The sequence below is a fragment of the Myotis myotis genome, unplaced genomic scaffold (genome assembly GCF_014108235.1).
Source record: "Myotis myotis isolate mMyoMyo1 unplaced genomic scaffold, mMyoMyo1.p scaffold_m19_p_5, whole genome shotgun sequence".
Taxonomy (NCBI): Eukaryota; Metazoa; Chordata; class Mammalia; order Chiroptera; family Vespertilionidae; genus Myotis; species Myotis myotis.
Window position 1 is genome coordinate 32,755,997 of NW_023416357.1, and position 16,983 is coordinate 32,772,979.

Here is a 16,983-nt window from a genome sequence, read left to right on the forward strand (position 1 = left end):
GGAACACCATTAACAAAATTAAAGAGTTTAGCTGAAATCAATGTTAAATTTATATAGTATTTCTATAAGCCTAGAAATCTCTCACATTTTTAGAAATATAATATTTAGGTGATTAACAGAATTGGAATTGAAAAACAGGAGTGCTTTTATTACTCATTGGGCTTCACTATTCTTAGGGTTTGGGATATTAGCTAGTTATGCCTATTTCAAATAACTGTTTTTGGTTGCTTGAGGAACAGAAATGGACTTGTTTTTTGTTTTTAATTATACAGGGTGTCCCGACAAAAATGTATAGACACTTTTAATGATTTATAAAGTCAATGTTTATTAACATATAGTTCATTTTCAAAATTAAGTGAATTATTAGCTGATATACACACTTTGAATGATTATAAAGTCGTTAATATACACTTCATTTTCAAAATTAAGTGAGTTATCAGCTGTTAAAAGTGTGTATATATTTTTTGGGACACCTTATATATTTTTTAAATTTTATATTGTTGACACTATTGCAGATATTCCCCATCTTTTCCCCCTTTGCCACTTCTACCCAGTCCCTGTCCCCCTTACCTTGGCCCTCTCCACACTATTGTCTGTGTCCATGGGCTATGCATATATGTTCTTTAGCTAATATCTTCACCTTCCTTTATATAGTCTCCCTCTCCATTCCGACATTGGTCAGTCTGTTCCATATACTCATGCTCCTCTCATGATCCCGCCCTTCCTACCAGTCTCTAGTTGCTTTCTGCCCTTCCTTGTTAAAAGTCTCCTCTTCAGCTAGTCTTCAGTTGGTAATTTAGGCTAAATGTTACCCAATTTAGTTTTATTTCCACTTTGGTTCTGGGAGGGGGTACAAAGAAAGACCCACCTACTCTGTCGCCATCTTAAAATCCCCAGACATGTTTTTTATGTCCATATCTAGGTTATAGTTCTTTAAAACAAAATAATCAGATTTATAGTATATCTGCCTAAGAAGTTTTAAATTTTTTAACCAGTGCTTTATTATTAGGATTTGTACTGAGGTACATTTAGAAGTAGCTTTAAATCTTTTGCATAAGAATGTAGGTTGCTTTATATTATACTATTTTATATTTAAACGATGAAATATGCTGAGTGAAATAGATTTCTTAAAATATTTAACATTCTAATTTAATTATTTTTTCCTATCTAGGTATAAGCCATTGCGACGCAGGGTGATTTGGCTCATCGGTCAGTGGGTTTCTGTGAAATTCAAGTCTGACTTAAGACCCATGTTATATGAGGCAATTTGTAACTTACTTCAAGACCAAGACTTAGTGGTATGTTGTTTCAATGTCTTAAAAGAGTTATAAGTTTATTATAATTTTAACCTATGTTAAACTTCAAATTGAGAAATTGTTTATATATATTTTTAGACTGGGACTCCATAAATTTTATAACATCAGAGGACACTGATAGAGTATATCTTTATCTCTGATAGTTTCATGAAAGTTTAACATTAGTATTATTTTTTATTAATAAATCTTTATTGTTCAGATTATTACAGTTGTTCCTTTTTCCCCCCATAGCTCACCTCCACCTGGTTCCCACCCCACCCCATGCTCTTACCCCCCCACTGTCCTCGTCCATAGGTGTACGATTTTTGTCTAGTCTCTTCCCTTACCTCCCACACCCCTTCCCCCCCAAAATTGTCAGTCCACTCCCTTTCTATGCCCCTGATTCTATTCTGTTCACCCGTTTATTCTCTTCGTCAGATTATTTATTCACTTGATTTTTAGATTCACTTGTTGATAGATGTGTATTTGTTGTTCATAATTTGTATCTTTACCTTTTTCTTCTTCTTCCTCTTCTTAAAAGATACCTTTCAGCATTTCATATAATACTGGTTTGGTGGTGAGAACTCCTTTAGCTTTTTCTTATCTGTGAAGCTCTTTATCTGACCTTCAATTCTGAATGATAGCTTTGCTGGGTAGAGTACTCTTGGTTGTAGGTTCTTGCTATTTATCACTTTGAATATTTCTTGCCACTCCCTTCTGGCCTGTATAGTTTCTGTTGAGAAATCAGCTGACAGTCATATGGGTACTTCCTTTTAGGTAACTAAACTGTTTTTCTCTTGCTGCTTTTAAGATTCTCTTTGTCTTTTGCTCTTGGCATTTTAATTATGATGTGTCTTGGTGTGGTCCTCTTTAGATTCCTCTTTTTTGGTGTTCTCTGCACTTCCTGGACTTGTAAGTCTATTTCTTTCACCAGGTAGGGGAAGTTTTCTGTCATTATTTCTTCAAATAGGTTTTCAATATCTTGCTCTCTCTCTTCTTCTGGCACCCCCATAATTCGGATGTTGGTACGCTTGAAGCTGTCCCAGAGTCTCCTTACATTGTCTTCGTATTTTTGGATTCTTTTTTCTTTTTGCTTTTCTGGTGGGGTGTTTTTTGCTTCTTCGTATTTCAGATCTTTGACTTGATTCTTGCGATCCTCTAGTCTGCTGTTGGAACTCTGTATAATATTCTTTATTTCAGTCAGTGTATGCTTAATTTCTAATTGGTCCTTTTTCATATCCTTGAGGGTCTCACTAAATTTCTCAGAGGTTTCTAGAAGATTCTTGAGTAACCTTATAACTGTGGTTTTGAACTCTATATCCAGTAGGTTGCTTTCCTCCATTTCTTTCGTTTGTGACCTGTTTCTTTGTCTCCACATTTTGGCAGCTTTCCAAAATGTTGATAGAGTGGCTTTGTGTGCTAGGTGTCCTATAGGGCCCAGTGGCTCAGCCTCCCTAATTACCTGAGGTGGACACTCTTGGTACACCCCTTTGTGGGCTGTGTGCACAGTCTTGTTGTAGTTAAGCCTTGATTGCTGTTGGTATCACTGGGAGGAATTGACCACCAGGCCAGTTGGCTGTTAGGACCATCTGTGTCTACAATGGGAGAACTGCTGTGCTGGAGACACCTTTATGGAGCAGGACTTGCTTCAGTGGGGCTTTGGTGCACACTGAGTCTGCTCCCTGAGTGTGTCGCTTATGGATGTGAAGAGTTTTTCTCTGGTATGGTTTCACTCTGACCACTGGGTATACTGGCTCTTGGATCTCCAAGGAGGTGCAAAGTCAGCCACTGCCTGAGGCTACCCAGCAGGAGCTATAGAGAGATCTGCATATTCCTCCTCTTTGTTTGGGGTTTGGAAGTGCCCAGATGAGGCCCAGCTGTGAATCAATGCAGGCTGCTTCTTTTGGAAGCTTTGGCGCTCTTTGATCCAGCAGCAGTTTGTTAGGTTTTAGATTGCAAAAGAACAGGCAATTCATATGCAAAAGCCTCTTCTCACAGCTTGGGTGGTGTCTCAGGGAATCATCAGGGCGGAGCAAACCACAATGGCTGCCAGTCTGCTCTTCCTCAGAGAGGTCCCAGGGTCTCTTTGTCCCGTGGCCCAGTGCAGGAACAATGATCGCTTCAAGCACCTCTGTGAGAAAGCCGCCCCCGTGTTCCAGCTGGATGCCAGACAGCCCAGTTTCTCCCTGTATGAGTCTGGGTTCCCAGAGTCTCGCTGGGAACTGGAGTTCAGAGCAATCGGGAGTTTGTATCCCGCCCCCCACCACCACCCCATTGGAAAAAACAACAGCGCACCCAGTTGCCAGCCTGTTTCCACGTGCGCCTCTGTTCCTCCACACCTCCTACCAGTTTCAATGTGCTTTTCTCTTTCCTTCTAGTTGTAGAATTTCCACTTAGCCAGGCTTCCCGTGGTTCTGGATGATACTTGTTTTGTCTTTCAGTTGTAGCTTTGATGTGGTTGTCTAACATTATTATTTGATTTCAGGGAATATAATGCAAATTGAATGAATTTTTTGGTTATTTGAAATTTTATAATTTTCCTCAGTTTTTAGAAATTTGACTTATTAGTATGAAATATCCAAATTTTATAAAACCAAAATTTGATCTAGGCATAATGGCTACTTTAAGCTTATTTCTGATTCATCTTTAAGGTAGGCTTTTAATTTTTTACTTTTTAAAAAAAATTTATTTTATTGATTTTTTTACAGGGAGGAAGGGAGAGAGAGAGTTAGAAACATCGATGAGAGAGAAACATCGATCAGCTGCCTCCTGCACACCCCCCACTGGGGATGTTCCCACAACCAAGATACATGCCCTTGACCGGAATCGAACCTGGGACCCTTCAGTCCGCAGGCCGACGCTCTATCCACCGAGCCAAACTGGCTAGGGCAATTTTTTACTTTTTAAAAGTTAAGAATTATATCAAGAAAAGAGAAAAATTCAGTGACCAATATAACAAACCACCTATATTCTCACCATTCAGTTTTCCATATTTTCCCCACATATTTTCATTGTACTAATTTTTCATATATATTTAAATATTTTATTCAAGAAATAAAACATTAAAAGTGCAGTTGAATCTCTCTCTCTATTTTTTTAATGTATTTTTATTTCAGAGAGAAAGGGAGAGAGAGATAGAAATATCAGTGATGAGAGAGAATCATTGATTGGTGATTGGCTGCCTCCTGGGGACCGAGTGCACATTGCAGGCGTGTACCCTAACTGGGAATCGAACTGTGACCTCCTTGCTCATAGGTCAACACTCAACCACTGTGCCATCCTGGCCAGGTTCCCTATATCTTTCCACTCTCATTTTGTTGTCATTTTATTGATCAGAAATTTTTTATTTTAATGCAGATTTACTGATTTTCTTTTTCTGTTTTGTTTTAATTTGTTTCTTATTTAATATATCTGGTTTTGTCCCCCTTGGTTCTTTATTCTATTTAGAATTTATTTTTGAATGTGATGTGAAGTAAGGTTCCATTTTCATTATGTTTTTTATAGGACAACAGTGCTACAATGCTTTATTGAAAAATCCATTTTAAAAAAACATCTTCTATATGCTCTTTTACATCTATCTATCTTAGAACAAGTTTCTTAGCAGATGCAATGCTAATGGCAAGTTTCATATTTGAGGATCCTATTATCAGTGTAAAAATGACTTAATTTTAGGCCAGAGGAACCTTTTCTTAGGGATCCAGATAATTCTTTAATCAGTATATTTGATATATGTTGGGTTTCTTTAGGTTGTAAGGTTCACAGCCAATTATGTTTTTCAATTTTGGAAATTACAAGTAATTTTTGAAAAGGGTTACTTGGGCTATTTGTGGATCCTTCAATAAAACAAGCAGTAAATTACTAAAAAAAATTGCTTTAGTGTACTTTTTGAACCTTGTGAGAGGTTATCTAAAATATAAACTGTGGTTCAGTCAGAAAATTTACAGTTTGGAGGTAGGGTGTGCTGCAGTTGTCTATCAGGCAAAGAAATGGTCATCTTTGTGTTGTTTACCAGCATAGAAATAGCGAATTTTCAAGGTGGTCAGGCAGCTATGAGATTTTTAGTGGTATGTACATGACTATGCAGCGGTTCTCAACCTGTGGGTCGTGACCATCGGAAAACACATAGAGCATATCAGATATTTACATTACGATTCATAACAGCAAAATTACAGTTACGAAGTAGCAACGAAAATAATTTTATGGTTGGGGGTCACCACAACATGAAGAACTGTATTAAAGGGTCGTGGCATTAGGAAGGTTGAGAACCACTGCTAGGGTATCCTGAATGCACTGTGAGAGGTACAGCTGGTATCTGGACAGGTATTTTACACAAGGTGCATTGACATTCTCCTATCTTTCCGCTCTTGTGCCTCTTATGGATTGTTGAGTGTTTCCTTCCCACGTCCTGCGTGGATCAGGGTTCAGGAACTGGGAGCAGAGCCGCACACAAATGAAAATGAAAAGACAAGAGATAATTGGAAATATTGGGGGACTAGGCGGGCAAGTCCAACTCAAGGGGAAGGACTTCCTTCCGTGCTCAGGCCTCACCAAGCTTTTATTGATTCTGGGATGCACCCATAGCATAGCCCTTAGGCAGGTGACCCCCTGCAACAGGCAGACTAGCCCATCAGCAAGGATTTACATAATAATAAATGGGGGAGTTGTTTCAGCTACCACTGTCTAGACCAGGGGTGGGCAAACTTTTTGACTAGAGGGCCACAATGGGTTCTTAAACTGGACCGGAGGGCCTGAACAAAAGCATGGATGGAGTGTTTGTGTGAACTAATATAAATTCAAAGTAAACATCATTACATAAAAGGGTACGGTCTTATTTTTTTTTAGTTTTATTCATTTCAAACGGGCTGGATCCCGAGGGGGGGCTGTAGTTTGCCCAAGGCTGGTCTAGACAAACAGAGGTGGCACCTAGCTCCGACCTCTGCTAGGGCTTCAGAGGCACCCAGCCTTGGGGCGGGGGGTGGGGTTCTCTGTCTATGCTTATCAGATAGTGAAGACAATAAACAGTTTCCCACAATGGATCTCCCAGTTTTGTCCATCTTTCTGTTTAAAGTTTTGATTTTTATCCTTGTGTCTCTAAAACACTGCTATAGTTTTAAACTCTAGGCTAGCATGTTTTCACAAAATGAAGTTTGAATTTACTTATGTTCAGTGAATGTAATTTCCAAAGGAAATAAAAAAATAAATCTGTGTTTGACATCAAAATACGAGGCCATTCTGGCCCTTCTGGTGTGACTCAGTGGTTGAGCATCAACCCATGAACCAGGAGTTCACGGTTGGATTCCCAGCAGGGCACATGCCCGGGTTGAGAGCTTGATCCCCAATAGGGGGCATGGAGGAGGCAGCCAATGGATGTTTCTCTCATCATAGATGTTTCTATTTCTCTCTTCCTCTCTCTGAGATGAATAAAAAATTTCCTTTTTTTAAATGAGGCCATTCTGAAACCAGGAAGAAAGGAAACCTTAATTTAGTAAGTTTCCTATAGTCAGTTTTGGGTTTGTACTGATATGTCTGGTATTTGTATTATATGAAAATGAGCTTTAGAATTCTTTTTCTTAAAAGATATGTCTGGTATTTGTATTATATGAAAATGAGCTTTAGAATTCTTTTTCTTAAAAGAGATAAATAAATTGAAGGTGCCCATTATCCTTTTAGGAAACTTATTTACCTATGTATTTCAGAAGAAATACATAAAGTTGTGTAATTGAGTGATCTTACTTTTATTGCAGAAGAGTACAAAATAGTACTACAAGCAGTTCCAACTAGTAATAGTACCATTCTATAAATAATAATATCTATCTCTTATGGAGTCAAGTCTTAGAAAATATTTATTGAAAGAATTATGAAATAGGGATAAGAGATTATGAAATCATTATTCTTCTTCTCGAGCAGATTACTTTCTTTCAAGGGTATTATTTTATGTCCTCCTTATTTACATTTTCCTTGTGGCCTTAAGTCCCTGAAAAAGTGCCATTTCTTTCTGGCTTCAGTACTATGCTTACTGTTTTAGTGTGAGGAATTAACTTTCACTGCTATGGGCAGGCTGTAGAAGTGGTCAGGCATTATTGGGGTCAAGAACTCAAATCAGCCATCCTGACTCTTATTACCCTAGGGCTCATTCCCACTGATTCGGTGCATAAAAGTGTCTGAATACTCTTATCTTTGTAGTAGTGTTCTTTGGAAGTGATATCAATCTGTAGTTTCTTCTTGTTCCTTTCTCTGTTGCTCTCATGCTTTTTGGGATCCTTCCACAGTTTCTGATATCTTGATGGCACTTGTTTGCCCCAACATGGAATTAGCTTTTTATCTTTTCAGGAATTTTCTGAGGTTTCAGTTGGAGTTATATGGCCTAGACTCATAGGCTGAGTTCATGGTCTGGATCTAGTTCTGGATACATAGGATTTCATTTTCCTTCAGAAGATCTGAATTTATTCTGTGAAAAAGTCATGGTTAGAGTCTTGTTAAGACAGGATTTTTTCTTTTCTTGCATGTATTTATCATTTATTTATTGAACAACTAGTGTTCTAGGAATTGTTAGACTCTCTCTTACCAATTATATGTCACATTCTCCAACTCGTTATTCTATAAATTCAAGTTCTGATTTTTTTCCCCATTAATGAATCACTGGGAAATTCATTATGTCTCTATGTGGTAAGTGCTTTCTGTTTGTTTTTTTTAATAGTTCAGGAAGAGCTAATTTTTGTTATTTTTACTTGTCACATTTTAAATGCTTCTCTTTTCTTATACTCTGTGTATTTTGCATTTTAGCTCTTACTAAATAAGGAGAGTGTCATTTTACTTTTAGACTAGAGGCTCGGTGCACGAAATTCGTGCACGGGGAGTGGAGGCCTGCACCCTCTCCAATCTGGGAAATCCCTCTCATAATCCAGGACTGCTGGCTCCCAACCGCTTGCCTGCCTGCCTGCCCAATTGCCCCTAACCGCTTCTGCCTGCCAGCCTGATCGATGCCTAACTGCTCCCCTCCTGGCCCAGTTGCCCCTAACTGCCCTCCCCTGCCAACCTGGTTGCTCTCAACTGCCCTCCCCTGCTGTCCTGGTCACCCCCAACTGCCCTCCCCTGCCAGCCTGTTTGCCCCTAACTGTCCTCCCCTGCTGACCTGGTCGCCCCCAACTACCCTCCCCTTCTGGCCTGGTCCCCCCAACTGCCTTTCCCTGCTGGCCTGATTTCCCACAACTGCCCTCTCCTGTCTGCCATCTTGTGGCGGCCATCTTGTGTCCACATGGGGGAGGCCATCCTATGTGTTGGAGTGATGGTCAAATTGCATATTACTCTTTTATTAGATAGGATATTAATATTTTCTGTTACTTTAATATTAAAAAAGGGAGTAAAGAAAGTTACTTGGAATAAATTTTTTGTCATTTAGTATAAATAATGTTTAGTAGTTCTTGAATGACTCAAAATTCATGATATACTTTCTTTTAGGTCCGTATTGAAACAGCTACAACCCTGAAGTTAAATATCCTTAAAAGAATTTTAAAATACTTCATTGTGAAGAATATTAACACTTTGAAATTGTTAATTATTTTGTTAAATCAATTTAGAGGTAATTTAAAATGTAATTTTTGATTGGTTTATTATAGTTGGTTTAAATATATATTTTTTCCTGATAAATGTCATATATTTTCAGTATTCCTTAACTACTCTTTACCTGTTGATGATTTTGAGTTTAGAACGGATCAGTTTCTACCGGTAAGAATATTTCTAGTTTTAAAACAATTTTTGCTTATGTGTTTTGAATATTAAGTGTTATTTTGTAGCTGGAATTAAATATAAGTTATTTATTAAAGCTGAATTTAAAAATATATTTAATTATTTTGGAAGTAGTTGGTAACTTACATTTCAAACAGTTTGCTTTATTCTGCCTTTTTTTGTTTGTTTAACTGTCTCATCATCTATTTTGGAGCTGAGTTCTAAACTTGCTTTTGTCGCAGTTATAAAACATAAAGTAATTTAGTTTCAGATGTGTCTGTTACTTTTACTCTTTAGGTTATCCCCCTGTGCTTTTTTGGGTATATATGTCTGTCTTACACTAGATTGCAAATTACCTGAAAAGCAGAATACTAAGTCTTACTCATCTTTTTATTCTTCTCAACTCCGAGCACCCAGCATGGTCTTTTAAGAGCACACAGTGTGGTATTTTAATATAATTGGTGTTCAGTAAGACTTGTTAAATATATTAGTAAAATTGGGGCAGTAGTTGTTCTAAGAGGAATAGGCAAGAAGAAAATCATGATCTTATCAATAGGTACAGAAAAAGCATTTCATAATATACAACATCCATTTATGATTTAAACACTCAATAAAATGGGTATAGGAGGAAATTACCTCAACATAATAAAGGCTGTATATGACAAACCCTCAGCTAATACCATACTTAATGGTGAAAAACTGAAAGCTTTTTCTCTAAAATCAGGAATAAGATAAGGATATCCATTCTCACCACTCTTATTCAACACTAGAGACCTGGTGCACGAAACTCACGGATGTGGGGGGGTCCCTCAGCAAGCCTGCACCCTCTTTAATCCGGGAGCCCTCGGGGGATGTTCAACTGCCAGTTTAGGCCCGATCCCCATAGGCCAGACCAAGGAACCCCACCTATGTATATATTTTTCAGAGAGAATACTTTTTAAAAGTTGATTTGCGGGATCAGGCCTAACCCAGCAGTCGGACGTCCTTCCTCGCAATCCGGGACTGCTGGGTCCTAACTGCTCGCTTGCCTGCCTGCCTGCCTGCCTGCCTGATCGCCCCTAACCGCCTCTGCCTGCCAGCCTGATCACACCCTAACTGCTCCCCTGCTGGCCTGATTGCTGCCTAACTGCTCCCCTGCCAGCCCGATCGCCCCTAACTGCCCTCCCCTGCCGGCCTGATCGCTCCTAACTGCCCTCCCCTGCTGGCCTGATGACCCCTAACTGCCTCTGCCTTGGCCCCCGCCACCGTGGCTTTGTCCGGAAGATGTCTGGTGTAACTAGTATATTACCCTTTTATTAGTGTAGATACTTCTGGAAGTATTAACCAGAGCAGTCAGGCGAGAGGAAGAAATAAAAGGCATCCAAATTGGGAATAAAGAAGTAAAACTGTCACTTTTTGCAGATGAAATGATTCTGTATATAGAAAACCCTAAATTCTCTACCAAAAAGCTCTTAGAAACAATTAACAAATACAGTAAAGTTGCAGGATACAAAATCAATGTATAAAAAATTCATTGCTTTTCTATATACTAACAATAAAATTTCAGAAAAAGAAATGAAAAAACAATTCCCTTTGCAATTGCAAAAAAAGAATAAAATACCTAGGAATAAACTTAACAATGGATATGACATACTTATATACTAAAAACTACAAAGCATTATTAAAAGAGAGTGAAAAACACAGTCTCTTGAAATGGAAAGGTTTCTGTGTTCATGGATTGGAAGAATCAATAGTTAAAATGGCCATATTAACCAAAGCAATATACCCACTTAATGCAATCCCCATCAAAATCTCAGTGTCAATTTTTAAAGAAATCAGAACAATAGACCCCGAATAGCCAAAGCAATTCAGAGAAAAAGAAGGAAGCAGGGTATCACACTATCTGACTCCACAACAATAATCAAAATAGCATGATCTTGGCAGAAAAGTAGACACACAGACTAATGAAACAGATTTGAGAGCCCAGAAATAAAACCACAAGTATATGGGTAAATAATTTTTGACAAAAGAGCCAAAAACACACTATGGAGAAAAGAAAGCCTCTTCAATAAATGTTGCTGGGAAAATTGGAAAGCCACATGCAAAAGAATGAAAATAGACGACAGTTTGTCCCTATATGCAAAAATTAATTCAAAATGGATCAAAGACCAAAATATAAGATGTGAAAGGATAATTTCCATAGAAGAAAACAGGTACTGAACTCATGGGCCTTGGTCTTAGAGAAGATTTTATGAATTTGACCCCAAAGGCAAGGAAAGTGAAGGCAAAATAAATGAATGTGTCTATCTCCATCTAAAAAGCTTCCGCACAGCAAAATAAACTGCCAACAAAACAAAAAGGCGACCAATCAAATGGGAGATGGTATTTGCAAACAACAGCTCTGCCAAGGGGTTAATATCCAAAATAAATAACTCATACAACTCAACCCCAAACAACCTAATTAAAAAATGGGAATGGACACTTCTTCCAAGAAGACATATAAATGGCCAACATACATATGAAACGATGATCAACTTCACTAGCTACTAGGAAAATGTAAATCAAACTACGATGAGATACCACCTCACACCTATTAGGGTGGCTATTATCAGAACCCTCATTCACTGCTTGTGGGAATATAGTCTGGTACAGTCACTATTAGTGGTTCCTCAAAAAATTAAGAATAGAGTTATTGTGTGACCCAGCAATCCCACTTCTGGGTATCTACCCAAAAAAACTTGAAAACACTTATTTGCAAAGATATATGCACCCCTATGTTCATTGTAGCATTATTCACAGTGCCCAAGACATGGAAATAAAGTGTCTTTTGCTACATGATTAGATAAATTTGTGATACATATAAACTATGGAATACTATACAGCCATAAGATGAAATACTGACATTTGTGACAACATGGATAGACCTTGAGAATATTATGCTAAGCGAAATAAGTCAGTCAGAAAAGCGATGAACCATATAATTTCACTCATACATGGGATATAAAACTGAAACTCAGAGACATAGACAGACAATAGTATGGTAGTTACCAGATGGTAAGGGAGGCCAAACATATGGTGAGGGAAGATGATTTGACTTTGGGTAGTGGGTAATCATGTATCATCGAAATCAATACTTGAAACCTATATGATCTTATTAACAAACTAGAGGCCCGGTGCACGAAATTTGTGCACTCTGGGGGCAGGGTTCCCTCAGCCTGGCCTGTGCCCTCTCACAGTCCAGGAGCTGTCAGTTGGGCATCCTTAGCACTGCTGCAGAGACAGGAGAGGCTCCCACCACCACCGCTGTGCTCGCCAGCCATGAGCCTGACTTCTGGCTGAGTGGTACTCCCCCTGTGGGAGTGCACTGACCAGCAGGGGGGCAGCTCCTGCATTGAGCGTCTGCCCACCGGTGGTCAGTGTGCGTCACAGCGACCATTTGTTCTGCCATTCGGTTGATTTGCATATTACCTTTTTATTATGTAGGATATTACCCCAATACATTTAATAAAATCAATAAATAGCTCATGAGTATTGGCTATGCCAAAAAAGAAAGAAAATTTATATATATAAAAGGCTAAGCAACTGTCTAACCGGCCGGTAGGGATGACACGCACTGACCACCAGGGAACAGACACTCAATGCAGGAGCTGCTGAGCTGTGGTGACTTGGCAGTGGTGCCTCTCAGGTGACACACTCCGGAACCAGAGAGGAGGGAGCCCAATTCCTTACGGGGCCGTGCGATTCCACCTTCGGCCGTGGGTTATATTGTTGCTGGGGCACTGTCGGCCCTGAATCTGGTTTGCAGCACACTGTGTTTTCGTTCTACACTCTGTATGACAGCAACTTTGCAGATGCCCTCTTCCACTCCAGGATCCTTTTGGGGGTTGTCGGAGAGCCGGTTTTGGCCTGATTCCCGCAGGCCAGGCTGAGGGACCCCACCTGCCAGAGGGACCCCGCTTACTCCATAGACGCCCTTCGAGCTGTGGCACCACCCCAGGGGCAGCGGGAGGTTGGCTCCAGGGCATGTCCGGCCTGCCTCACCCAGTCCTACCTTGCCGGCCACCTTCTAATTAATTTCTTTTCAGTGTGCATGAATCCATGCACCGGGCCACTAGTTTTTTGATAAAATCTCTATATTTCATGGGGGAACTTGTAGAGCAGAGATTTTTCTTTGCTCAAAGAATTATTAGGTATTTTTTGATGAAAGACATATGTTTAAGAAATTTGTATAAAAAGGAACCAAATATCTGAAAGAACCAAGTATTTTATGTATCTGGTGTCCTGTGATTTGTTAATACTTGCTATAATTTTTATAATATGGGCTTTAATAGCCAGACATATGATATTTTTCTACTTTTGAATAAGAGATATTCTGTCATTCTTACAGTTATAAGAATGTATACAAAAACTTTCATCTCCATGAAGCATATGTTAAGGTCAATATCAGGCAGCTGGTATGTAAGTGCCATAATTGGTATTCCTTTTACTCTAATGAATAGATCTTGCACAACAGCAGGCATATGTGGAAGAGCAATGATAAGATACTGTTAACAGTATAAAATTTAAATAGAAAATGTTTAGATATAGTTTTCTTTTGAAAGCATTGTGGATGAATGAAATTCTAAAACAGACACATTTAGCAGCCATAAAGAAAAAATTTCCTAAAATTCACAACTTGAATAGTTTGAAGTTGTTTAGGTAACGCTAAGATTTTGTCTTTTATTTATTGCTTTGACATTATTTCTTTTCTATCTGTCTGTATTTAAAGGTCTTACATTTCTGTTTCAAACCTTTTTTCTTTCTTTTGACCTGCAGTATTTGGAAACCATGTTCACGCTACTTTTTCAGTTACTGCAGCAAGTTACAGAATGTGACACAAAGATGCATGTTTTACATGTCCTTTCTTGTGTGATTGAAAGAGTCAACATGCAGGTAATTTTGTTTTAAATCATGAAAACTAATGTTAGGGTGTAGTAGAGTATATGTCAGATTTTTAAATTTGTATGCAAAAGCCTCTGCACACAGCTTGGGTGGGGTTGTAAATTGGGGGGGTCGGGGTCTCAGGGAATCACCGGGGCAGAGCAAACAGCAGTGGCTGCCAGTCAACCCTGCATCAGAGAGGTCCCTGCGTCTCTGTATTCCGCGCTCCTGTGCAGGAACAATGACCACTGCAAGCACCTCTGCGAGAAAGCCGCCCTCGCGTTCTGGCCCTATGCCAGACAGTCCAGTTTCTCCATATGAGTCTGGGTCCCCAAATTCTCGCCCAGAACTGGAGTTCAGAGCAGTGGGAGCTTGTATCTCCCTCCTGATTGAAAAAGACAACAGCGTACCCAGATGCCAGCCCCTTTTGCACACACCTCCGTTCCTCTACACTTCCACACCTCTGTACCTCCTACCAGACTCAATGCGCTTTTCTCTTTCCTTCTAGTTGTCGAACTTCCACTCAGCCAGCCTTCCCGTGTTCCTGGATGATAGTTTGTTTTGTCTTTTAGTTGTAGTTTTAATGTGGTTGTGTGCGACAGCAAGTTCAGGTGTTTACCTATGCCGCCGTCTTCCCTCTCCATCTTCTTAATCAAAACCATAATTATAGTCAGGGAACTTAACATTGATTCAGTGCTGTTGTCTAATATCAAGTCCATATTCAGATTTCCTCAGTTGCCCCAGTAATATACCTTGAACCTTCCTCATCCTACCCATAGAGAGGGATGTATTTGACTTTCATGTCAACATTCTGTTTTCTAATCATCACCAGCCCTGTTTTGGACTTTTGCAACAGTGACTCTATGGGTGATTTCTGGAATAGTTGTTTTGAAGCATTAGTTTTAATTTACCACATCATATATTCTAATGAATATCTAAGATTGGAATGTAAATATTTTATGACTTTCAAATGTAACTGGGTACTTTGGTTTATTACCTACTCCATCTATAATTCGTCGCTTACACTTTCTGTCATTCCTTGAAAAGTATTCTACTTGTTCCAAACCAAAACTGGTTTGTTTTCCTTATCAGTAGAACATGCTGTTTTTAGATGAGTATAAATGAGTATTTTGAAACTTGTGTTTTACATATTAAATGGCATGCTTTTATAAGCTAATTTGTATGTTGTTTGAGATAGGGCGCTTAGCAAAATTAAGAGCTAAGCACATACTATTTATTATAATAGTTTGATTCCAAATTTGAAAATAAGGTAATATAAATAAAGAATCTCTTAATAGTCAGTTTTATCTCACTGAAGTATTTGAACAAATATTAAATATACACTGAGTGGCCAGATTATTATGACCGGCCAGATTATTATGACCACCCCATCAGTACTTCATTGACACTTACAAAAATACTGAATATTGAAAACTTCCTAAGGAAATACTCTCAAGGTTTTATTATTATTTGTATAACTAATTCACTTCATTGTACTGATGGGGTGGTCATAATAATCTGGCCACTCAGTGTGTGTGTGTGTGTGTGTATGTATTTGTTTTAAAGAGAGGGAGGGATGGAGGGGGAAGAGAGAGAGAGAGAGAGAGAGAGAGAGAGAGAGAGAGAGAGAGAAATGTTGATTGATTGCTTCCTGCACTCACCTGGACTGGGGATTGAACCTGCAACCTGGGTATGTGCCCTTATTGGGAATTGAACTGGCGACCTTTCAGTACATGAGACAATGCTTAACCAACTGAGCTATACTGGCCAGGGCTGAACAAATATTTAACTTATTTTTCTGTACATTACCTTCTGGGGTGGGATGTGAAGGACACAGATTCTGTAATTTTTTTTGCTACCCTTTCACTGTATGCTGTTTCATAAGCAGAATAAAGAAACACTCTTTTTTTTTTTCTGGTAGCAGTTTTTAATTTTAATCCATGGGATTGAAATAGATAGCACTGAAGCTGAAGGTCTGCTATTTGTTTTATCATCAAGGACACTCATTAGAACAATTCCAAATATTATGACTGTAAGCCTAGAGCTGGAGCACTGTCCAGCTTCAGCATAGATCCATTTTATTTTCCATGAGGTTCACTGTCAAGCTGTGCTGTGTGCTTCAGGGTATATTTTTCAAAACTGGTTAACTGGACTTAACAATTGTATTCATTCTTCTGTGTTTCCACTGTACCTCCTATACACCTTCACCATTGCACTAACCCTTTCTCATTGTAAGGGTTTGTATGTGTAGCTTTATATCCTTTTCTTTCTGGTGCCTTGTGCTTGGGGCCTGATACTTGGAAGATGCTATCAGATAATTGTTGAATGAATGAATAAATGCTGACTGTTTCTAAAACAATGTATTTCCAGTTAAGTAAGCTGTTTTAGAAAGAAAGAAGGAGATTATAACAGCATCTTTCTATTAAATTCTAAAGAAATAACTGGCCTTTATATATTATTTCATATTCCTAAATTTTATTTCATGTAACACATTTGGTAACTGTTTTAAAATATTTACCATAGCCCTGGCAAATGTGGCTCAGTTGGTTGGAGTGTCATCCTGTACATTGAAAGATTGTGGGTTTGATTCCCAGTCAGGACACATACCCAGGTTGTGGGTTTGATCCCTGGTTGGTGTGTGTGCGGGAGGCAACCAATTGATGTTTCACTCTCACATCGATGTTTCTCTTTCTGCCCTCTCCCTTCCTCTCTCTCTGAAATCAATAAAAGCATGTCCTCGGGTGAAGAAATATATATATATACACACACACACACATATACACACACACATATACATACATACACACACATATACACTTACACACACGCGCACACACAAGCACACACACATATGTTAGCTATATAAGGTCAAGTACCAAAGAGCTCTGTGTCTACGTAATGTCTGACTTATCTTTAAAAGGATATATGCTTGCCCTAGCCGGTTTAGCTCTGTGGATAGAGCTGCGGACTGAAGGATCCCAGGTTCGATTCCGATCAAGGGCATGTACCTTGGTTGCGGGCACATCCCCAGTAGGGGGTGTGCAGGAGGCAGCTGATCGATGTT

The 16,983-nt window shown here is 39.0% G+C and overlaps 1 protein-coding gene across 13 annotated transcripts in view; it reads left to right on the plus strand.

Moving 5' to 3' along the window:
* The window catches only part of IPO11 (importin 11), a 162,215-nt gene that overhangs the window by 45,669 nt on the left and 99,563 nt on the right, over window positions 1–16,983 (plus strand). For 12 of the 13 annotated variants that reach the window (XM_036308397.1, XM_036308394.1, XM_036308396.1 and 9 more), the window contains 4 exons: window positions 1,172–1,298; window positions 8,754–8,787; window positions 8,980–9,020; window positions 13,815–13,931. In XM_036308397.1, coding sequence (XP_036164290.1) covers window positions 1,172–1,298; window positions 8,754–8,787; window positions 8,980–9,020; window positions 13,815–13,931 — 319 coding nt within the window. The remainder of the gene's footprint in view (window positions 1–1,171; window positions 1,299–8,753; window positions 8,788–8,979; window positions 9,021–13,814; window positions 13,932–16,983) is intronic. The other variant, XM_036308393.1, reaches the window with a different exon arrangement.